This window comes from Musa acuminata, chromosome BXJ2-3 (genome assembly GCF_036884655.1).
Source record: "Musa acuminata AAA Group cultivar baxijiao chromosome BXJ2-3, Cavendish_Baxijiao_AAA, whole genome shotgun sequence".
In the NCBI taxonomy this organism is placed as follows: Eukaryota; Viridiplantae; Streptophyta; class Magnoliopsida; order Zingiberales; family Musaceae; genus Musa; species Musa acuminata.
In genome coordinates this window covers 42344741-42369534 of record NC_088340.1, presented here as the reverse complement: position 1 = coordinate 42369534, position 24794 = coordinate 42344741, and the positions used below count along the sequence as shown (strand labels likewise).

Here is a 24794-nt window from a genome sequence, read left to right as displayed (position 1 = left end):
AATAAAAATGCTATATTAAAAATAAAAATATACTAATACCACAAGATGTCATTGCTTGATCTCATTTTTCATGCCAATTCATTCAGCATTAAAGAGCTCACTATTCTGAGCTATCAAAAGACTATGATTCCGGTACCAATAGAGACGATTCAAAATTCTGAAATTGTTCTGAACTAGCAAAAAGTTTTGCTGATTTCAGTTAAAACTATTTAGCAACAAATTTATTTCTTTGCTTGAGCTTCAGAATCATAGTAACTAACATATACAGGACTTGGAAACGAATGCAAATAACATATAAATCCATAATGCTTCAAAAGCTACATATCTGAATCGAACCCAATGTTCCAGAATCCTTCAGGTGTCATTGGAGGGGCATACCTGTAACGATGCCTTGACACACCATCATGATGTTCGCAGCGCCTATTCACATGATCTGGATTACCATCATCACCGAGCAGAACTGCATCATAGAATTTCTTGCATTGCTGGCATTCAACTCCTTTAAGATTCTCCCGGTCAGTCTTCTTCCTTACAGGCTCGACGTACTTAAATCCCCCTTTATTTGGACCTAGGACAGAAATGCACTGTTGGTGTGGTATAGTCTTGGTGTTCATATCTTGTGTTTCATCATCATAATTGTTTAAATCCACATCTTTTGGAGGAGGGACTGCAATATCTTGAGCTTCTTTGCAGGGGAGCTTGTTTATGTTCCTCACGATCTCCAAAGGAGTGTCAAGAAAGTCATCATGGAGATCCACACCACGAGCTTCTTTAGCCCGAGTATCCCTCCAAGATGAACTGCCTTTCTTTTCACCAGCTATTGGCTCTGATTTGGTGGTACCAACAGTATACTTTGGCAGAATGGATGGGCAGTAAGATGAATGAGTGACATGGGAACCATTGGTCAATCTTTTAATTAAAGGAAGATCGTGATGGACGTCAGGATCTTCATGAGAACCACCCTCAGATTTTGTCTCATCTGTCTGAGATGCAATGCTGGTAATCTCCTCTTCATTCTCTTCATAATCTGTGCATATCAAACAGTCACCCGATCGAGTCTATAAAATAAGCTCCAAATACATAACAGTCCAATACTAAGAAAAGAGGTTTATTGAAATAATTTCTAAAAGGTAGCTCAAACCTTAACCTCCAGTTAGCCTTACTACTCAATGCTAAAAATCAAACAAGGGAAAAAAGAAGCTTTTGATACTGTTTAGAATCAGTGCAACCACAACACCTTTTATATTTGATTTAAGAATGAGGGAAGAAGAAAGAACTACCTTGGAGTCTTCTCTTTTTTGGATAAGACATTGGCGAACTCTTTACCTCCTGCTTCCTGTCCAAGTGATGCTCATTTTCTAAGTTGTTATCCAGCTTCCTGATTAAGTAAAGGTATTGCGATTTCAATTGTTTGTAACTTTTTCTCAACCCGTTGTAATCCTCAAACAACTCTCTTCTTTTAGCTTGCTCAATTGACAATTTCTTATCATTCAATTCACTTTGTTCTAATAAACTTTGTTGCAACTCCTTCCCCTCAGCTATTTCACTGGTTTTCTGCTCGAGCTGCCTTTTCAATTCACCAATTATTACCTCATTCCTTGTTAAGCTTTCAACTTCGTCCATAAGTTGTCCTTTCTCTAATTCGTATTTCTTTACCAACTGTTCAGTGCCCATTAACTTTGTCCTACTTTCCTCTAATGAACTGCACAATTGCTGGATTTCATCTTGACAATGTTTCTTTTCAGAAAGAAGCTCTTCAATCTGATGTAAGAGGGCATGTTCTTTTTTCTTCCATTCAGCTTCCATTGCATTCCTGGTATCAGCAAGCTTTTTCTGTAAGAGTTTTGATGTTGATTGCAAACATGGAAATAGTTGGCTACAGAAGATTAATTCTATTTGGGAAACCCGGTCTTTTACTTCTTGAATGGTGGCCACAAATATTGTGCTGAGTCCACTCACATACTTCAAATCATCAGTATCACTGGAGTAATCAAATTTTGGTGCATTAACCAGATCACGTTCCATGCCTACAAGAATTGTAGCAAGAGCAATGAGATTGCCAAATCATGAACTTTCTAGGCAGTACAAGTAAGCCACTAAGGTATGATCTTCTACTATCTGATCTTAGTTAGTGATGCTGAATAGATCAACAGACTTAGAGTTGAATGATCTACTGAGTCAACCACACTAAGAAACCCCAACTAAATTCCATCCGGAAAAGAAGGGAAAAGAAGAAGGTAAAGGGACAAGTAAGGCAGCAGAAGCTACAATCTTACACCAATTTTCTTTTCATGAGAATGCTTACATTTGGGCAATCCTTGATGCTACAAGATGAGCTGAAATCTAAGCAAACATCGAGAAACATACACAGGACGCGTTGAATACTACCTGTTTTAGTGCATACTATTTATTCAATATTATGTCCATTTCCACTTCTTGTTAACCAGCTAGATAATCTTCCAGAAATAATAATAAAAAAAGTTTTGGCTGATCCAAGAAGCAACCACAATTCTGTAAAAAGAAATTCTGTGTTGCTTGGTGAGTAGGCCTGTCGTAGAAGAGGCATTCGATTAGAAGACACATCCGGTATGGAAAATCAATGAATACCATACAAAGGCTCGAAAATTTACGAGTTAATACAAGTAAACTCGTGCTCATCCTTTTCACGTCCCACAGTACCCAATTAAATAACCTTTCTCATCAAAGAATGTCATAGAGAGTTCATCAAATTGATGTCTCGATGCAAGAAAGCGGATGAAATCTTTGCGACACGGAACCACAATGCTTCCACAATTAGATATTTCTGCTACTAATTTACGAATCTATATCAACGAGAAAATAGTCCAAATCACACCACAAGGCCGCCGGAGAAACCCTAGCAAAATCTTCGCGTGTTACGTGAATGAAAGAAGAGGCACCAAAAAAGGGAGATCCACAGATAACATCATTTGATCCATACCCAGAGAAACAAAGCAGAGAAAAAAGATTCCTGCGATTACAATTTCGACGGTACTTCGAGGTAAAGTCCTCGTGGGGACGCTGGCTGTTGAACTGGATTGGGATCGCGAAGAGGGTAGAAGAGGATCGGACTCACCTGTGAAACGAGAAGAGAAGAGCCGAGGGCGGAGGAAGAATCGGGGACGAACGAAGCCGTCGCGAGCACCGGCGAAGAGTTTCCCCGTTTCGACGGGAATGCCGCCTTCTCCTTTCTTGTTTCTTCCGATTTCCCTCTTTTTTTGTTTTGTTCGTCTGATTTATTTTCCCGCCCTTTGTATCGTCGTCGATACGAAGAAGCACATGTCCAGTTGCGGGCCGTCAACTGGATACCTACTACCTTTACATTGCAGACGCAATAGAACCCGCGTCGTCACCGTGGCCCAACCTTTCGTGGGAGTCCAGGGTCCTTCAGCTGATCAAAGATATAAAGAAGCGCACGGTGTCTCTCTCCAATTATCGCATCCTCGCTTCGTCAGATCGGACCTCTTCCGATTCCTATCGCCCACTTCGCGCTCTCGAAGGCTTTGGGGCCATTGCATTTCAATTAGATCTTCTTTGTGGCTACAAAGACAATATCTTGTTTGTATTGATTTCCGCCGAACCACTTGGCCCCAAGATGGTCCGTAATGAAAACAGTGAGTTTTCTGATTGTTTTCTGTAGATAGTCCCCTTGCAATCAGCAAATCGATTCAAAAGAAGTGAACTTGAAAGTGGAGGTCATTTTAATCCACTTATCACTTGCGCATTGCTCTGTATACAATTTAATCATTTCTAAAAAATGACAATTTAAGAAAGGATTTTTTGGAATTATACATTAATCTCGTAAACTTTCATATATGATTGTTCATCACTTGGAGGTATATCCCAACATGGCATATTCCCAAATAAAACCGAATCATCAACGATATCACAGTATATTTATACGACAGCAGGATTACTTCCAAGCTAGCACTGCATACCGAAGCAGTAAATAAATGAAAAGTGTTTTGAGCATACACATCCAACTATAATACCTACCTGTCTTGTACAATTGATCTTACAAAAAAGAGAATAGGCTGAATGCACTCCACTATAGTTCCTGTGTTAGCAAGTCTAGGCTCAATACATACCTCATATTCCGCACTTTTCCTTTTGGACCCCAAGTGGACTCTTACACATGGGGCAGCTTTTTCCCTCCAAGAGTGCTGAAAGACATGCCTACTCGCTTCAAACTTTGCAATGCAGCTCGGACAACCACATCTAAAGGTGCTGCTTGTGAAATTTGCTTAACTAATCAGATCAAAGCACCACCAGTGCAAAAACTTGAATGCTGCAAGCTTTTCATTCTAGTACTAGTTCAGCTACCAGACTGTAATTACCACTCTCTTCCCGGTGGTGGTCTTACCCTTCAGTGTGTTCTGAGTCCAAAGAGAGGAAGAAAGAAAAGAAAAAAAGCAAAGCATCAGATTAATCACAAACAATAAGTTGATAAAAGGTAAAACAATTCTCAAATTCCAGATGCAACAGAAACAGTGGGTATATCAAAAAGGAAAGCAATACAATCAATCAGACCCAAAAAAAAGCAGAAATTACCAAAAAGACAATACCTGTTAAGAATTAATATAGCACATTGCCTGTGCCTGAAGAAAATATGAATCCTTGTATTTTCTGCCACTTCCTATGTGAATCCCATTTCTTATCCAGTCCTCTCTATGTATCCAAGCATCACGACTAAAATCCAGGATACCAAGAATCTGGCATGCAAAAAATCTGTACTCATGAATACTTTATCACATTTAGGAAATTTAAGAAACAATATGACCCTTCCATTTTATTTATCCTTTTACCATGTACAACCAGATTTGACTATAAGTAGCATATCCATAAACAAAATTTCCAACTATTTAAAGTTTCTGATCAAAGCAATCGTTAGCAGATGCCTAACACATCCAGGTGGCAAGGAAATCTCAAGGAACCTGTCTGATAAAATAATTAAGGAAAAGATAACAACCATGTAGCATCATTTAATTTTCTAAAATATGCAACTCATCATTGAAAAGGGCATTCTACTTGAGATTAATGCAATAAGAAAGAGTATCAATTGACAAAAATGAAAACAAGTTCTCCTTTCCAGACAGCTGCTAACAAAGCTCATTCTTTGATCTCTCAAAAACTTGGCCATTGCACCAAGCAACCTAACACTAATCTTAGAACTTCAATGAAATTAATAATTCACAGAATTTCTCACTTAATTATGCATTCTCATATGTCTCCTAAAATATAATATGAATTATATGCCCAAAAAAAACATAAGTAAAACTTTTAACAATTAGTTGCAAAAAGTGGTGTACAGCCTTCCTGCAGCTAATCGATGATTGAGACTAACTTCCTATGGAATGAGCCACAGAAGACCAACTTCCAGTACCTTGACCACATCATAACATCTGGTATTCAAATTTAACATCATTGTCCTCATATCAAGTTGTCTCGTCAAGTTGGTCCCTGTTAAAATATTTTCAAAAATAAACTTTGTCGGACATGGTGCATCTGCTGCCTTACCAGTCCAGCATATAATCTGAATTCATCATGAATATTCAAGCAGTCAAATAGATTCACAACGTCGTCCTTCATCCTCTATTATGTAGTAGCAAACACAAGGATCTGCTTTAGATCTACATGGATCAAAACCAGATCATCAGATTTGAGAGGATCAAACTCAGATCTCTATCTAGGCAGGATCCACATTGATGTGGACCTAGTCTATTATAAAATTTTGGTCAAAAATCCTCACACTTCACTATCTGAAGTAGAAATGCAGTTATTGCATCCACATATTCAGTAGAGCATAGACCATTATATCAACTGTTGAACCTCCAGATAGCATATGTTGAAGAATCGTTCATATGCTGTTTGTAGTAGAAATGTCATTATTGCATGCACATATTCAGTTGAGCACAGAATTTTATATCAGCTGTTGAACCTCCAAATAACGAGTGTTAAAAAAATCTATTTCTCAGAGTTAAAATAGGTATGCCAAGACATAATTTTTTGCCAAACATTGAAAAATAAACAAGAAAAGATTCCAAAAACAGGATACATAACATAACATGACACAAGGGAGCATAAGAATTTCTGGATATCTTTAACAAAGAGATGGTTGCAACTTACCGCACCCCCTTTCCATGACACAAACAATGGGTTGGTTCTTGATTGCAGCACCTGTCCAAATTATGCTAAAACCAATCATTCCCTTGAACAAAAAGATCTAAACAGAAAGACAGGACTAAGGAATCATAGTGACAAACAAAATGTGCATGTGTATAGACAAAAGGCCTCAAGAACATTATTCATTTAATTTTATGTAGTTTAAAATTAACTATTGATCAATGGTATCAACTCACAATTGCAAAATTGTTTGATAATTTGGCCTCCCAATGGATTAGATATAGAAGGATATTAAATATTATGCAACTTTATTTTCCATGGACATGGAAAATACCTCATGTATAAGATTACAATTGAAGAGAGATCACATCAACATGTAATGCTTTGATCTCAGAAATTTCATAAATGTAGTAAGAATTGTCATTATCATAAAGAAATAGGTTAGATTAATGCTTAAAAATTTAAATGAAATAAAAAAGGACAGCATCTGCAATAATTTAAGTTAGTGTTCAATGATTCAATTCACAATCCATGAATTTAAACATTCAAAACAAAATGTTCCTGTATTAACTAGGTTCTAAAACCTGATTCTATTGGTCTGACACATGGACAGAGAAAAATCATCTGGTACGATTGGCTACCAGGTAGTTACAAAGTTGCATTGGGTGGTAAGCCTATGGCCCAGTAGTATAGGTACCCCTTTTCTTGTTTTTTGTGTTTTAGAATCCCCAACAGCTGGCCCTTCCCTTTGCTTCAGCTCCTCCTCCTCTTCCTCTCTAACACAAACACACACACACACACACACACAGTAGTATAGGTACCCCTTTTTTTTGTCTTTTGTGTTTTAGAATCCCCAACAGCTGGCCCTTCCCTTTGCTTCAGCTCCTCTTCCCCTTCCTCTTCTTCTAATAAACACACACACATACTGCCCATGCATTTGCCTCCTTGCTGGTGTATAGATCTCTCTCTCTATCTCTCTCTCTCTCTATACTTGCAGTGGTTTGAGTGCAACTGACTAAAACCAAGCCACACTGACAATCACTTCATTATACAGTAGACTATAGACACTAAAATGGTATCAAAGTAATAATGAAGTCTTAAAATCTCCATATAGTGCAAGTCAGAGTCACCATCATGTGTAACTCCAGTTGCAGCTTTAGTCTAAAGCAAATTACAGTACCAAAATTCAGGTGCTAGTTTATAACTTGGAAACTAATTATATTGAACTCAATTTCAAAACAATCTCAATAGAAAGCTTTGTATTTTTGACACATTAACAAAACAATAGAAGAGGACATATGGAGATGATAACTATTTAAATTACAGGGCATTGTGGTTATAGATCTCTTTTTCTTGGCAACAATGTACTTTCATGGACTAACCTCCACAGTGTCAATTGCTTCATTTGAAGGAATAGCATGCAAAACCCTGAAATGATAAACAATTTACAATTACTGAAATTTATAAGGTAAATAACTGATCAAAAATATTAAAATTTGCCATTTTCTGCTCAACTTGTTTCAAATTAAGTAACTAACTTTAGCCAAATAATACAAAAAAAACACACGAGATGAAAAAGAATGATAGCATAGAAAAAAATAAAAAAAACAAATAGCCAAAGCAAAATTGATTTATCTACGACAAGAAAGCACTTATAGTTCTCAAGCCTCAATGCCTTTTGATAACCATTTCAAATTCCTTGACCTACAATTGCCAGTTTGAGCAACTTCATCGATGCAATATTCCAATATTTAAATTTTCCAACAAATTCAAAAAGAAAATATAGGTAGACAGCAATTGTATGAAATCTGGTGCTATAGAAAAGAACCAATAACAAATATCTTAAGCATGCCATGGTGCAACTCAAATCGGGAGTGACCTTAATCCGAAGTTGCAGAAGAATACATATGTAAGTACGGTCCTCAAAATGACAAGATTATGTCCACATTAATAATCATGAATGGAGGACAAACCTCTCTTCAACTGCTCCCACAAGACCAGCTGTCAAAGATACTCCACCTATCTGTCAAAAATAAATAAATAAATAAATGTAACACACTGAACATGTCAAAACACAAATAAACTCAATGCCAAGACTTCGAGAGACTTACCAGCTGTATGCTGCAAAACAGCTTCCTCTTAAGGTCCAGTCGTCCTGCAAAAAAGAGTCAGAACCAACTGTTAAGTTATTCCAATGAAATACTTAATAACTTGCAAAGACAACTGGAAAAATTAAACCTGTTGAAAGTATACTACTAGTAATTGCTTCAGCAAGGCCAAGTTTATCATCCTTTTTAGGTCTAGATGGAAGCATGGAGTAATTATCCCACATGTTTAATCCACTGTTAACACCCAGATAAAGACCATCTGACATGTCAGGTCTCCTTGAGAATTCCATATGCCATGTATCTTCCAGCATGTCCTCACAGTCATGAAACCTAGAATAAATTGAATTTAAATGAGCATATAACGGGCAACTATCCAAGATACGGAGAGCAATAAAATTACCAAATAAAATCTCACCATGGGCGGGGAGGCTGTGGATATTCTTCAGGAACAAGAAGTGCAGGATAGAAAAGACCCATAGGAGGAACCTAGAACAATTTCACAGAACAAAAATAGTACACATAATTAGTTAAACCAGAATTTTCAAGAACAAGATAGGATTATTGAAACTGAAAATAGATTATTTTACTGGAAATTGTATATCAACGAAAACAAGAACTCATTACATGAACCAACCCTATTGCTTAGCATAAATGATCACAATATAGATGATAATATGTTCATCCTTTCTACTATATAGCATTATTTCCTGGTGCATCCGGTCCAACCTAAAACTGGTATGCAAACTATGCAGTCACTCGGTCCAATTAGGACTAAGGCTTATTGCCCAATTTGGCGCAAAGCCCAGGCTTACAGCCCAGTTTTAAAGGTTAAACAGTTTGTTTTCATCGCTATCCATTGCCTCACAGTCACTTCTTCTGTCTCCGGTGCTCCAACACCTTATCCTCCAACTCTTCCTCCTCCTCCCCTCTTTTTTCCCTGTCTCTTTGGTCCATGCGGTCTGAGGTATGCTTTGCTATGTTCTAGACTTGTGCCAGTCTGATCAGGGATTGGCACAGTTCCAGTCCTGATTACCATCAAAATCTTTCTGTATACCAAATTTTATATTCACAAAATGAAAATGTATATTATGTAATCTAGCTATTACCATAATTGCAGAAATAGTTGGTTCGTTGCATCATTCAAATGAGTATTTATAAAGCTATTAAAGAGAGCATATGCAAGCACTGAGATGTCACAAGGTAGAAAATTATATGTCATCATTCAATCTCTATCATTAATTAACCAGAATCCTGCTATATTGTCACCAACATGCTCCTTGTACATAAAGAATAAACAAACAAGAAATTCCATGTAAAAAAAGAAGAAACTAACAAAAAGCTAATGTTCCATAATTAATAAGTCTTGCTAGAACTAGAAAAAAGGTTTTTCTTCAATAAAGCGTGAATATAACATGAAGCACACACGTCCTGTAAACATGTATGCATATTATGCATGAATAGATTTAACCGTATGTATACAGAGAAATGATTATAAATACTCATCTATTCATCTATGCATAACCAAGGGATTATATATATACAATCAACATTTACTAATACATGTAATCATATAAGTATGGAGTCCCAAATATAAAAAAGAAAACAACTATGATTTGGTGCTATATTTAACTAGATTAAATAAAAGATAAACAGTCCTAATCCTAGAAGCCCACAATTACGAACCAACTAAATGCTTGCTCATCAAAATCCACTATCCCAGAAAAAAAAGCTACAAAAGTAAATTTCACAACACTGCTGATTTTAACAAAATTTTAATTCAACCAAAAAAAAAAGAAACCTACATTAAGGGCAGATAGCCTTGTCTTATGTGAGCCAACAGGTCTAACTTCATCAAATGAATGAACTATGGCCACAGCATCATATTCTCCTTCCTGTCAAAAAGAAAAGTTTCTTAGTTATGAAACTTAAGATTTGAAGTAGAAATTTGGTAAGATAATACTATATAACCATCTATATTTTTAATTGACCATCTCTAACACACGCACTAGGAAGATGATGTAACTACATTAAATCATCAACAGTGATATATCATGATGCACACATGGAATATGGTACGTAAGATAGAAATCAACCAGTAAATACATCAGCTTAAACTTGAATATGAAAAAAAATGAACAACAATGGACAGCTATGCAGAAAAAGTAAAACAAGTATTTTAGCGCCACATGGTAACATAATATGACTTGCTAGCCCATAAAGCTCCACGTCCAGTAACTCCTACACCATCGAATTTGCTAATGGAGTAAGCATATCAAATAAATTATTCAGTGATCCATAACTACACAAACCAATCTACAATGCACATCCAAAACTGGCTATTATAAGGTCTCATACATATCTGAATGAATTCTAGGCCCAATAACTAATTCCAATCAGCCGAGTACAATGTTCAAAGATAACCATTGATAAACCTTCTTCATAAACCATTATTTTGTAATTACATTTATATCATGCAGAATGCTGCTGCAAGCTTGGGCTTGCTGATGCACTGCCAAGATAACTTGTGTCTCAATTTTTAACCTCATTCCCCATTCCTATTTTATTTTCTTGAAGACTTGCATAGTTTTGTTTGACTAAAAGAGACACCGAAGCTGGCAGGTAAAACCCACCCCCTTCTCTTTCTTGGTTATCTTTTTTTCCTTTTCTTGTTATAATCTTAGTGTGCCTGTGAAATAATAGTTTGATAAGAACCTAACCAAAGTCTAATACTAAACCAAACCCATGATCACAGTTATTTTATCGCACCAAACTTGATGAACATCAACAGCCAAAGAGTTATTATTTCCGCTATCATAATTGGATCATAAGTAGCCTCTCTCCTAAATGGCAAATGTTACATAGTTAGAGGCAAGGTTCGTAATTTCGTGCCGTATCGACATTTCGAGTTTTGCTCGATATGGTACAGTACAGGTGTACTGAACAGTATGCCAGGGTGTACCACTTGGTACGTATATATATTATAAAAATATAAAAATCAATATATAAAAATATAAAAAAAATAAAAGAAAAAGGAGGCGTACGTTGTCTTAGTGATGTCGCCTCCTTTTCTTCTCCTCAACGCATCAGACGAGGAGAAGACTGCATCTATAGCGTTCGGCGAAGACGTCGAAGGCCGCAGACGTCTATGGCCTTCAGCGAAGAACGTGGCAAAGGCCGTAAGTGTCTCCAGCCTTCAGCGAAGAACACGGCGAAGAATAAGACGAGCCGTCGCCTCTCCATTACCTCCTGGATCGAGATCGTCGAGGGAGGGCGGCGCTGAATTGGGAAGCATCAAGGTTCTCCAGATTCTCCCTCTTATCCCTCGACGCTTCTTCTTCCCTTGCTGCAACCAGGCTGATACTGCCCGGTAGTGGGTAACGACGGTCAAAATCGACCGTTACCACCCGATACAACCCCATATCATTCGATACGGGGCTAGATCAACAGTCTGCCCGATACAGGCAGTATCATTCAGTATTGTAATCCTTGATTAGAGGACCTATTCATATATTAAAAACAAACAAAATAATATATAGAAAAATTGTAAACCATCTTGCAATCTAAGGAATAAAATTACCTTAAAATTTAATGCAAGATATACTCAGTAAGTGAACATAAGCTAGATGCCTAAGCTGGTTAACTCAAAACTGACAATTTATGCTTAGGGTCAGTTCAGTGCCACCGATATCATTTGTGAAGTAATAAAAAAAAACTTTACTAATAACATGTTGAAAACAAAAAAAACAGGTCATAATATTAAATGCTGGCAACAAACTCACTCTAATCTGACAGTAAGATTCCTTTATTTTGTTAAGCATAAACATGTCAATAGGCTTCACCAGTGGATTAGTTTGAATAGGTGGCCAAGTCTGATGGTAACGCTGTAACCACAAGAGGCATCTCGAGATATCCTACATTAAATAGATTAATGAACATTTAGTTTTTGTTTTGTCAAGGTAAGTAATAAATAACCAAAAAACTAATTGATGAGTTGTTAGGCATATATCACACAAAAAAAATAATGAATAATCAAAATTCTTGACCAAAAAATTTATTCACGATTTTTTGGGAATGAAAATAAACCCAAAAGTAAAAAAATTCATGTCAAACCTCTCCACCATAAGGCAACGTGAGAACTGTAGAAGGCAAAGCTACACCATCCTGAAAATTAATGCAAAATTATGATATATAAATTAATAAAAAAAATATTAGAGCTCAAAGAGTCAAAGTATATGCTTGACCCAAACCCATGCATATCACTTACAGCAACTCAGTGCTTAATGCCATTACAATATGGAAAAATATTCTGCATTCCTGTCCTAATCAATTAAATAAGAAGTGAGTAAAGCATTTCCTTGCCTCGATGCAAATTACTGATGTTACTTGAGCACCAATGTTAACAACACAAGCCGTAGATAATCCATTCCCAAAGGTTGCAGCTAGACCTTCCTGAATTGAAAAAGGATTAGAATGAACATACAATATATAACACAATCTAGTAGCAACCATGAAAACATAAAACAAAAGAAACTTAAACTGAATCTCTCACGAAATGACAAAGAAAGCCATCAAGATTCTCTTGTACCAACAAAAAGTCATACAACTAGAACACAAGGCCAAAGAAGAAATAAAAATTAGAGATTTGAATTTTTAAATGAAAAATGGGGAAAATAAGTATAAATGTAATACCCTGATTGAATCTCATGTTGAGAGTGAGCAAAGCTAAAATTAGCTATAAAAATCAAAAATACTATAGTATTGGGCTTAAGCATTTTGGGCCAGTGGTGTACTACAATACTAGGTTTAAGAATTTTGGATCGGTGGTTCGAGCTCAACAAAGTTTATAAACCAATTATTCCATCAAGTCGGATCATAACAATTGGTATCAGATCCAACCTAATACTTTGCATGGGTAAAAAGCTCAATTAAGGAAGGACTACCCATAGACAAGGCCAGATGACACATCACAACGTGAAGCCATCACTAGGATAAGTCTCACGTTCATCATACTAGAGTTTGATTCCAAGCTATACTAGACCTTGACGAGATGTCAAACTCTTAAGTGGGGAGGACTGTAGCATCACAGTTTAGTCCTTCATAAAAAAAATGAACAAAGGCTAAGATTGACTTATAAGAACCTAACGAGTGTACATCAGGTTGGGTCATAGTCGGGTCATGACAATAAAAATTATGCAAGTTTCAAAATATACACAATTATACAAATCAAAGCAATCTAAAATGTCATTGTTGAACTATTAGAAAGTTAGTGTACATCTGGACCTTGTCCAAAGAACTAATAAGACATTATTCTAAGATTCAGCAATGAGCGATTAAAACACTATATGCTGCATTTGCAGAATACTTAAAAGCAAAACATAATGCAATTGGGTCTTTGTTCCCTGCGTGTACAGAGGCAGACGTAAGCAAGTTTCAAAATCTTTTGGTACATGAGAAGGGTAACATGGCTTTGGCACAATGAATTTAGTATAATTTTAGTAAAAATAATGTAAATTATGAAAGAATAGTATCACATCTTTTTCGGACTTTGAGGAGTAGTTTTGTGGTATATTCCGAATCGTCTTTCCATTAATATTGAATTATCTATAAAGAAATTATTTGAATTGTTAGATTATTTTTTATACAACTTAAACTTTAATATTTAAATGAATTAAGTAATCAATTGATGAATATACCTGATTCTACTATAAAAAAGAACGACGGGACTCCACAGGCGGTGGATCGGGATCCTCAATCTTATATATTTGTATATCAATATGATATGTTTGTCGGATCCAATCATGAAATTGATCCCATGACATAGTGTACTGATCAGGGTTTACTGTACCGATGCGTACAGCTCAGTACGGGCGGTATGTACCAATCCGACAAGATACTAATATACGAACCGCCCGTTACCGGGTGATACCGATCACTTGACCTCGTATCGAGCGATACGAGGTCTGTACTAGGAGGTAGCAGTCGAAATCCGATCGTTACCGATCGAGGGCTGAGATTGCCCTATTTCAAATGGTCAATTTGACCACTTAAGGCTTAGAAAAGGGTTTTTTAACTCTTTCTTCCCTACTCTTTCAACTCAATTCACTCTCTCAAACTTTTTTTCACTCATATCTCTCTTATTCTCACTTTTTGACTCTCTTAAACTCAACAAAACTACGATTTGAGCAAATGCAACAAAGCCTACACAACATAGACAAAGAGCAAAGTTTATCATATTCACAATCGTATTATGGAAAATCTTACAACCAACAGTAGTATAGTGTAGTTTGTCATACTTTTCCGAGCAACAGTACGATAATCGAACTTACGAGACGGAGCAGCAGATCAATATCTAAAGTAAAAGTTAGGATATTCTCTATGCTTGCCACCAATACATGTCACACTCATCCTTACCTCAAGAGCCGCCTCAGACACGTGATTCACGACAATCAGACTACGATCATCATCATATTGATACACCAATAGCATACAATGTATCAATACAAAAGATTATAATTTCGGTCTGTACCAATGTACCGAGCCCTGCTTAGTACGGTACGTACCGAGGCATACCGACGATACGCAAGGCAGTGATTTAAAAAGCGCTAGGCGCTAAAAGGCACCAAGGTCCAAAGATGCCTGAGGCGCTAGGCGCTCACCCGAGCGAAGCGAGGCGCTAAAATATAAAAATATATAATATAATTAATAAATATAATTATTTAAAATTTTAAATTAAAATATGCTATTAAATTAAGAAAATTTATTAACAGCATTGAAAATTAATAATTTCAAATAAACCTAACAATATTAACAGTATACAGTATACTGTTAACAGTATACTGTATACTATTAACAGAAGGAGAAGAAGGAAGTGTAAGGGGGTGCTGAGCCTGCTAACTGAGAAAAGAGGAAGCGGTAGCGGCAGCGGAGTGCAAGGAGGCAGCGACGAGCAGCGAGAAGCACGAGTGGTGACAGCGGCAGCGTTTACGAGCAGCGACAGTGGCGAGCAGCGGCAGCAGGAGCGGGAGCAGGAGCGGCGAGCAGCGGGAGGCGCGAGCGGCGACAGCGGCAGCATTTGCGAGCAGCAACAGCGGCGAGCAGCGGGAGCTGGAGCAGGAGCGACGAGCAGCGAGAGCTGGAGCAGGAGCGGCGAGCAGCGAGAGGCGCGAGCGACGACTGAGGCAGCGTTTGTGAGCAGCGACAGCGGCGAGCATCGGTAGCGGGAGCAAGAGCGGCGAGCAACGGGAAGCGCGGGCGGCGACAGAGGCAGCATTTGTGAGCAGCGACAGCGGCGAGCAGCGCGAGCGGCGACAGAGGCAGCGTTTGCGAGCAGCAAGATCGGGATCGGGAGCGACAGCGGCGAGGGTTAGGGTTAGGGTTGGGTTCTCACTTATATTGATTTTAGTTGGTTTGATTAAACCAACTAACCATCAGAGACCGAACCAGGACCAAACCAGACCTAAAATCCTAGTTCGGTCGCCTTGGTTAACCCAGGTGCTCGCCTGAAGCGCCCAGCGCTTGGGCTCGGGCGAGCGCCCAAGCAGTGCCTGTTTGAAGCGCGCCGCCTGGGAGATTAGCGAGGCGCTCGGGCGAGGCGAGGCCCGAAGCGCCTTTTTAAATCACTGACGCCAGGGTTTACCGACGATATGCCCAAAATCATAAAAAAAAAACCTGAAAAAAAAAAAAAAGTTAGATTAGGATTTTTAAGTTAAAAATAAGTATAATTTTTGTATAATTTTAGCAAAAATAATGTAAATTAGGAAATAATACTACTGCATCTTTTTCAAGCTTTGAAGAGTAGCTTTGTGATATGTTCCAGATCATCTTTCCGTTAATATTAAATTATCTACAAAGAAATTATTTCAATTGTTAGATTATTTTTTATACAACTTAAACTTTAAGATTCAAATGAATTAAATAATCAAATAATGGATATACCTAGTTCTACCACAAAAAAAAATGATGGGACTCCACATTTGGTGGATCGAGAACCTCGATCCTATATATATGTATTATCAATATGTTATGTTTGTCGGACTTATCATGAAATTGATCTCATGACATAGAGTATTGATACATACCGTATGTTATTGATGCATCAATGTGGTGATGATCGTAGTCTGATCATCGTGAACCATACGTCCGAGGCGGCTCCTGAGGCAAGGACGATGTAGCATGTATTGATGCGGAGCATAGAGAATGTTAGAATTTCTACTTTAGAGAAGTATGACCAACTATCACCGTACTGCTATTAGCCATAAGATTCTCCATAATATGATAACTGTGAATACAATAAACTTTGATCTGTGTCTACATCATGTAGGCTCTGTCGTATCTGCTCAAATCATAGCTTTGTTGACTTTAGAAGAGTCAAAATGTAAGAATAAAAGAGAAATGTAAGTAAAAAGAGAAAGAATTTAAGAGATTAAGAGTGAAATGAGTTGAAAGAGTTTAAAAATCCTTTTCTAAGCCTCAAATGATCAAATTGAACATTTAAAATAGAGCAATCTCAGCCATTGATCAGTAATGGTCGAAATCCAACTGTTATCGATCAGTACAGGTCGATAACGATCGGATTTCGACCACTACCACTAGTTATAGACCTCGTATCATCGGATACTGGGTCAAGTGACCGGTACCGCCTGATAGAGGGCAATTTGCATACCGGTATCCTGTCAGACTAGTACATACTGCCCGTACTGAGCAATACGCATTGGTACAGCAAACCCTGGCTATAACTTCCAATTTTGATAAAATGATAGTAATATAGATTAGAAACTTTGTGCTACATCCTCCTCTTAGAAACAATTACTCACTTGAAAGAAATATGTTTCAGTTCACTACAAAAGAACTAATTAATGTTAAAGAAGGTATGCAATGTGACAAATGAAAGAAAAAAAACATGCTTTCCACTTAAATACAAAAACTAATAATAATAAAATTTCTAATACAGGATAACTAGATTTATATAACATATCATAACACAATAAAATAACATTTTTTAGTCAGAAAGTAAATTTTAAAAGTACCTTAGATGGCAATATGCAAAGTAACTCAATGATTGATTAGGTTTTTTGTAAGCATAACCATATATTTGGTTCAGCAAATCACCACGACACTAACAGAAGAAAAATATGCTACAGTATGTAGCCCAAATACAAAAAGAGTGCTCTATGTTTACCCTACTAAGCAGTAAACATAATTTCTTTGCACCTGATGTACCACTGCCAAGCTAAACTTTAGGTCACGCAGAACAACAGACAGCATTTCTTTGATTTCTGCAGAAGAAGAGTCATACATCATGTTTTTACAGCAAACAGTTTTCACCATTAACTTAAACAAGGATAAGGATTAAAAGCAAAAGCTTTGTTTATAACTCTAGAAGCTTTTACAAATCTAAAAGAAAGTTACACTGCAAAATATTCGAAAAACTTCTTAATGAAAATTTTCAAATTATTTGTTACAAACACAGGCAGCATAAAATCTCTGCACTGCATACCAAATTTTCCAACAAAATGAAGAACAAAATATCTGTAACAAATATTGAAGCTCTCGGTAGTTTCCAATATTGAAGCTCTCAGTACAAAATATCTAAAACAAACATTGGCATCACTAACAGAAAAAGAGGGACAAATCAAGAATTTTTAATGTTTACAAAAGTAAATGCACACAATATTATCTTGCTTTTATTTGCTGATTTAAAGGTTAAAAATTTTAAACAAAACACAGTTGTACAAGAAGCAACTTCCAAAGAAACTAGCCTACCAAAGTCGATATGAGTCATGCCAACTACATTGAGATTATTATTCATCATGTTAAGCATTGAGACTATCTTATATCATACAAGACATCTGAACAACATAGAAACCACTATATGTACAATTGTACATATTGTGAAGTTCCTTATCATGCTTTTGGCAATTACATAATATAATCTGAGCTTGTGAAAGATTAAGCAAGACATTTTCTATCCAGATAATATATAAGATAATATATAGTAACACATTATAATAAAATGGGAAAGCAACATGTGGCTCATGAAATTCATGGTTACCCATTCCCATTACATACGAGGGTCATCCTATCGTTGCCCCCTGTCCGCGTGGTGACAAGTGGGCACGTTGGGCTTGGCGTCATGAAGGACGTGAGGTCAACCCCAAATTGTTAGAAATTTATGCCTTTGTTGTTCATGTTCCCAGTACATATGTCTAAATAAATTTTAGTGTTGGGAAGCATGCAAAGAGAGAGAGAGAAGCAACATAGTGGTTACCCAGACCCATCAAAAGGCTCCAATTTGATAAGCATGTCCTCAACACCAATTGATCGTAACAAAAAATAACACAAATCAGATACATACCACGGTTGTCAAATGTTTCTGGCAAAACAAGAATGGCAGAGTATAAGTTTCTCTCTCCTGAAGGAAGATGAAGTTTTTCGGTTAATATCCAATTCCAAATATCATGTAAATCTTCCAAGACCTGCAGCAAAATAAAGCCCTTTTAATGAAACATTATTTAAATTTATAATATTTTGAATCACACTAGATCTTTGACATATATAAACACCAACAAATGCTTTAAAAAAAAATCTGTTGGAAACTCTTTGGGTCATAATGGTCTGGCTTGAATGGTGTGGTTTAGATGGTAGAGCCTTCAGTTTCAATAATTTATTTAAGGCCTCAAATATTCTTAATGTTAATCAATGTAACTTGACTCTGGTCTTTAGTTTGCACTGACTGACTTCGAGGTTTATCTGTTCCAAACTAGCAGCTGGTTATCACTTTGTTGCATCTGCATAGTCTTTTCTTCTTCACCGACAAAGATAATATTTGGATCCGCTAGTCAAAATGTTCTAAATAATATATATGGAGCATGTATCCTAGTTTAATTTCTATCAACTACCCAATCAAAATACATGAAAAAGAGTTTTTGTACCAATTTTTAAGATGCTGAAAATGTGTGGTAGCCATCTTAACACATCAACTATGACAGAAAAAAAATGGCCAAGTCTTATAGGATAACAGTAACTTCATGCTGTAAAGGATGATGCTGTGAAACATTAAAATGGCCATGTCTTATGGGATGATGATAACTACCTGCTGTAAAGGATAATGCTGTGAAACATTAAAATGGCCACGTCTTATAGGATGACTTAAACAATATGGCTCCACAGAAGAAATTTTCAGGGCTTCTTCCCCACATATGAACTCCTTGAACATAAACTCTTCGGGAGGGGACTCTCCATCATCATCAGCTTTAGAATTTGAGGGTTCACATTCAGCATCCTTGTCCTCTGCTCTTTCTGGAAAAATCAAAACCATTGATAAGCTCATTTAAAATAAAGAAGGGAAAAAGAAAGCAAATGCAATCTTACAACAAAAAATGACACGAATAAGGACACACCATCTACCAGTGAACCTGACACATTCATCTGTTCAGAACACCACCACAACAACAACAACAAAAAAAACTCTTTTTTTAATTTGAATTGCAGAAGACCTTCTCTTGGTAACAATTGCTTTTTGAACGTTCATCTCACCACCACCGGCTCTCCTTTGATGCAATACCTCACCTTAGATTCCAAGGAACCTCCTTGGCTACCCTCTTAATCATATATACTTATCAACCACCAATTTCTACAAAGTGTGGTATCATCTTCTTCGAAGTTTTAAACCCCTTACTTTTCCACCCTATTGGCCACCATACTTCTTTTCAGGCAATTAAACTTGTATTCCCTTATCAACCAGAAAAGACCACAAAATCATATTTTGCCATCAGATAAAGAATAAAAATCACGATGATAGTACCAAGGCTTTTAATTTTGGGTACCAAACACGTACTGGCTCTAAGCCATAATGATGTACCATGTTGGTACTTGAAAAATAAAAAAAGATAATACTTGGTCCCAGTGTTTTCAAAAGGCACTCGGATGAAGCAAGACCCAAGCACCTTGCAACACCTCAGAGAAGGCGTTTCAATGAAGCACTGCTCAAGTGAGCGCCCAAGCCAAATCAAGTCAACTTGGAGTCTAGGTTCGATTGGGCGAGTAAGTTGGCTCAATTGGACCAACTAATGTGATCCCCTGCCCCCCACCCTGACGCCAGACCTAGTGAAAGAAACCAGAAGCGACACCCTACTGCTTGTCTGCCAGCTTCATACGCTCCGTCCACCACTGAAGCCCTGTCTGCTTCGTCCGCTGCCTTTGTCCAGCACTAAAACTTCATCTGCCACCCTCTCTAGCTTTGTCTGTTGTTGGTTTCCACCTTCCTCCACAGTTGTTGTTTACTTCTCCATCTTCTCGGTTCTCTCTCTCATTTTATAGGAAATACTTTCGTCGATTAACTTATTGCACTATATTGAGGTGGTGCACTGTTACTACAATAGGAGTTAAAACATAGGAGTTTGTGGTTGATTAACCTGCTGTCAAAGAGTTAGAATTCCCTGTTACACTGTTACCATATTGAGGTCGGTTCACTTAGTGCACTATTTTTATTTTTGTGATACATATTTAATTATTCATCATATATAATTTTAAAAAATCTTATTTGGGACATATATATATAATCTTCCTGTATCTTCTTTTGGTGATGGCTCTGTTCAAGTATACACACACACACACACACATATGAAGTTTGGCCTAAACTTTATCAGCAAATGACACAATAATTGTAAAAGAAATCTAGAAACTATTTAGGCGCTAAATCCTCTGTGTGACGCAATGAGCAATACAAAGGTTCAAACTAGCACACTGAGGCAGCAACTTAGTTACTCAAAGCAAATGGTAAAAAATTTGTCACAATAAAAATATATATATTTTAATAGTGACTTACATTAGGCAAATATCCTCAAAGAGACTATGTACTTAGTCTTAGTCAAACTAGGAGACTATGTACTTAATCAAAGCAAATAAAAAAATGGAATAACAAAAAATACTAATTTTTTCATACCAACTTCTCATTAGTTTGGGTGAAGTCTACAGAAGCTATGGAGCAACAAATAGGAGGGAACATAAAATGAGAAACATCAACCTAGTAAAGTTAGCTCTCTAGGGAAATACCAAAATGAACTGAATGAAAACAGTATAATCAAATATGACCAGAAAGTGTGATTTGAGAAGTATCAACTGCCAAAGATCGGTTTGGCTTTTTCTCCATCACATTTGTCCAACTATATGAAGTTTCACTTCTGCTTTGGTGTGAAGCATAGCCGTCAACTGGTCCCATCTGCAAAGCAGCATAATGTATCTTATAAAAGCTCACATGATGAATTTAGGAGCTTCAGTTCCCAGTATACACTTGTTAAAAATAAAATTAAACTCCTTTTCTTTCTTTCAATCTTATGGCATGCACATGCATATCAAAAGAAAACAACTTTAAAAAATAATACAAGGGATAACCATGAACTGTTCAACACATTTCACAGGCAGTACAGGTAAGAACAAGTCATGAGAAGGAAGATACTGCATGATAGGATCATATTAATATAGTCTTCTGAAAGGTCTGCAAAATTAGTTTCCAGACTCATCCAACTATGACCTAATGTAGCAGAAAAGAGAGAAATATGAAGATCTCCGCTTTGATTTTGTTCATCTCCTCATAAGCTTAAAGCAAATTTTGTGTGTAAAATTTTCCATAATAATATCTTGGAATTTGAAACTTCATATGCAAAGTTTAAGTAGCCACAACTGAGAAGATAAGACAAAAAAATTGTATCTGTAAAGTAGGAGGTATCATACTTCCCACAGTGAAACAAGTACCAAAAGAATGTAATAAGAAAAATAGAAATGCACAAAGGACGAGACAAGCTCAATCTACAACCAAATTATTTGCATTCCCCACTTACTTACTTCGTATTCTAACCAAACTGGCATAAGCAGAGTGAAAATTCTCCACATTGCCATCTTAGTTCCAAAGAAAGATCTGACAATAAATATGTCAATATCACGTTTAACTCCATCGAGCAAATAGCAGCATAGTGACCTAATACTCTCAGTTAATTTACAAGAAGTATTTTCTTAAGATGTTTAAGATCAAAACTCAGGCTTTTTTATCTTTATATATTTTAATTTCTTGCAGGCAGACTACTTTTGCCACCTCCTCAAACTGGTCATATAATTTAGCTTCTGTTTATTTCTTTGTTTGATAATGATTTGATTAACTATAACAACTTTGATTACTCCGTGATGGTCATTCTGTATCATAAGACTTACAAGTTGCATGGACTCACTGAATTTCATTCGATGCTACGAGCATGCTTATGCATGTTAAGTACTCAGAATCCACTTATCATCATGTCAATTTCAAAATCGCAAGTTAATAGTACCACCAAATGACACAAACCACATAGTTAAGAACAAAGATACCTTACGAGGAAATGAGTTGCTTTCCACCTCTTCATCCAGAAATGGGATCTTCAAAAATGATGCAATCTGCAAACAACAAGCAATCCTTATTACCTAAGTTTGATGGTCATTACTACAATAGATTAATTCCAAAGGAAGATGGATTGGAAGCTCATTCATTACAGTGTCATACGCCTTCTCACGCTCCAATTGTTGGGATGGAATTGCTTGCAAGTTAAGCACCTGGAACCAAAACAAAAACCATAAGAACAGGAAGGAGAAGAGTTAACTAAGTACAGCAACATCAATCAAAACCTCATTACCTGATCCTGCACACTTCCCGTCAGTCTGTTGTCGGAACCCTTCACATGCCGTGCTATACAGTGAGGAATGTTGAATGGTACTTGTTGATTAGCAAAGCCTATTCTAACATTTGCAGATCCTTGCATAAACATATAAGAGATAAACACACCCAAATCAGATGGGGAGAAACATCAGACATCCAAGAATCTAAAGAAGGTTGAACGGCACAAATAATTCAACAATGCTAACCACTAAATCAAAACCAATGAAACCTGGCTCTACCAAGAATCCACCAAATCAGGGCATACAACAATCCCTTCCAACAATATTGCATACTTATTTTTCTTTAGATATTCGCAAAGGGGAAAAGGTTTCAAACTCCAGGACCAGCTGCATGTTGTAAGATTAAATATCAGAATTAGAGTTCGGGACTTAAATTGATGATGTAGATCTTAAAGCCATGCTCACTGATGAGCCGGGAAAGAACCATGACCTTGAGGTAATCCTGACGGAACAAATGCCTTCCCAAATCCGACTAGTACCCTAAAACCCGAAGAAAAATGAACGGCACAAATAATCCAAGGCCACTAACCACTACGTAAAGTCCAACAAAACCTAGCTCTTTCAGGAATCCACCAAATCAAGGCGTACAACAAACCGTTCCACCAATACCACATTCTCATTGTTCATAAGAGATTAGCAAAGGGGAAAAGGTTTCAAACTGCAGGAAAATCACTTCCTGAAATATAAAAGACCAGAATTAGGGTTCGGGACCAGGATTGATGACTTACGTCGTTGATTAATTGGAAAACCACCACGGTTTTAAGGTCATCCTGAAGGGACGAATGCCTTCCCGAATCCAACTAGTACCTAAAAACCTAAAAGAAGGTTAACGGCACGAGTAATTCAAGGCCACAACCATTGCGGAAACCTAGCTCTACCAAAAACCCACAGAATCAAGGCATACAACAATCCCTTCCAAACAATACTGCATACTCATCGTTCTCGAGATATTAACAAAGGGGAAAAGGTTTCGAACTGCAGGATCGGCCGCTTCTTGAGAAATAAAAGACAAGGACTAGGGTTTGAGACCTGGATTGATGACGACGAGATTGGCACCGCGCTCGTTGATCAGCTGGGAAGGAACCACGCTCTTGTAGTAATCCTGAAGCGACGAACACCAACGTGAAGCGTATCAAAAGATCGACAAAGAAAAGAAAGCAAAAAGGAGGAGTGGAACGTCGGAGGAAGGGGAGAGCTCACCATGACGAGAAGAAGCAAGAAGCGAGCGACAAGCGGGATGGAGAGAAGCGCAGGTTCGAGGATCCGCCGGAGCGTGTGATATATATATGGAAGCAACAGAGAAACCATGTTTCGGAACTTGCGGTTTTGGATCTGTGATGCGGATTTACGGTTTTTTCGGGTTTACCGTCTACCCGATCCGACCCGTTTAAAATAAAAATAAATTATAATGAGATGTATTAAAGTCTAATTACAATACCCATTAATCAAATGGGTTATAAGGATTAATAGGAAACAATGAGTCAGATTCAGGACTAGTTTGAATGTAGAAATGAGGAGCATAAAATTCACGAGTAATAAATATTACTATTTTTTAAAAAAAATACTTATTATATTAAATGACAAATACAATAATACATTAATCAATTCGAAAATTTCAATAGAGACAATATATGTTATCATTCCTATTTACATCTTTACAATATATGTTGTCATAGGCTAATTGCAGTTGTATACGTGTCTACGAATGCGAGAAAGATCATCCCACAGCATCAAGAGATGAAAGGAGAGATTAAGCAGATAGTAGAGCAATCATAACCAAGGAAAAGTTATCTCAGTATCTAGTCAACTCCATGACAACAAAAAAGATGGAGGCCATCTGTG

General features: G+C 37.0%; 2 protein-coding genes across 2 annotated transcripts; both read right to left on the bottom strand.

Annotated features, from left to right (window-relative positions):
- Positions 1–214: 214 nt before the first annotated feature.
- LOC135606604 (protein gamma response 1-like) lies at positions 215–3393 on the bottom strand. The gene is made up of 3 exons (XM_065097649.1): positions 3095–3393; positions 1281–2027; positions 215–1027 (listed from the first exon to the last, which is right to left on the bottom strand). Exons 2-3 carry the CDS (start codon positions 2023–2025, stop codon positions 318–320), a joined length of 1455 nt encoding a protein of 484 aa, XP_064953721.1. The 5' UTR covers positions 2026–2027; positions 3095–3393; the 3' UTR covers positions 215–317.
- Positions 3394–3882: 489 nt separating this feature from the next.
- On the bottom strand, positions 3883–24230 carry LOC135608402 (actin-related protein 9-like). The gene is made up of 21 exons (XM_065101239.1): positions 24153–24230; positions 23982–24054; positions 22910–23028; positions 22770–22829; positions 22608–22673; positions 21342–21468; positions 19342–19547; positions 18604–18724; positions 17460–17524; positions 12609–12698; positions 12360–12410; positions 12029–12160; positions 10052–10141; positions 8665–8735; positions 8380–8579; positions 8253–8296; positions 8115–8164; positions 7524–7569; positions 6145–6195; positions 4584–4730; positions 3883–4394 (listed from the first exon to the last, which is right to left on the bottom strand). Exons 1-20 carry the CDS (start codon positions 24153–24155, stop codon positions 4587–4589), a joined length of 1809 nt encoding a protein of 602 aa, XP_064957311.1. The 5' UTR covers positions 24156–24230; the 3' UTR covers positions 3883–4394; positions 4584–4586.
- Between the last annotated feature and the right edge of the window lie 564 nt (positions 24231–24794).

What these genes read in the sequence shown, in the direction of transcription:
- LOC135608402 (XM_065101239.1), bottom strand. An exon ending in AGCATTATCCTTTACAGCAG is followed by an intron (nt 18,725 to 19,341) that starts GTAGTTATCATC and finishes ATTTTGCTGCAG; the next exon opens with GTCTTGGAAGATTTACATGA. An exon ending in AGAAACATTTGACAACCGTG is followed by an intron (nt 17,525 to 18,603) that starts GTATGTATCTGA and finishes CTTCTTCTGCAG; the next exon opens with AAATCAAAGAAATGCTGTCT.
- LOC135606604 (XM_065097649.1), bottom strand. Translation starts at nt 2,025, where the DNA reads ATGGAACGTGATCTGGTTAATGCACCAAAATTTGATTACTCCAGTGAT. An exon ending in AAAAAAGAGAAGACTCCAAG is followed by an intron (nt 1,028 to 1,280) that starts GTAGTTCTTTCT and finishes TGATATGCACAG; the next exon opens with ATTATGAAGAGAATGAAGAG.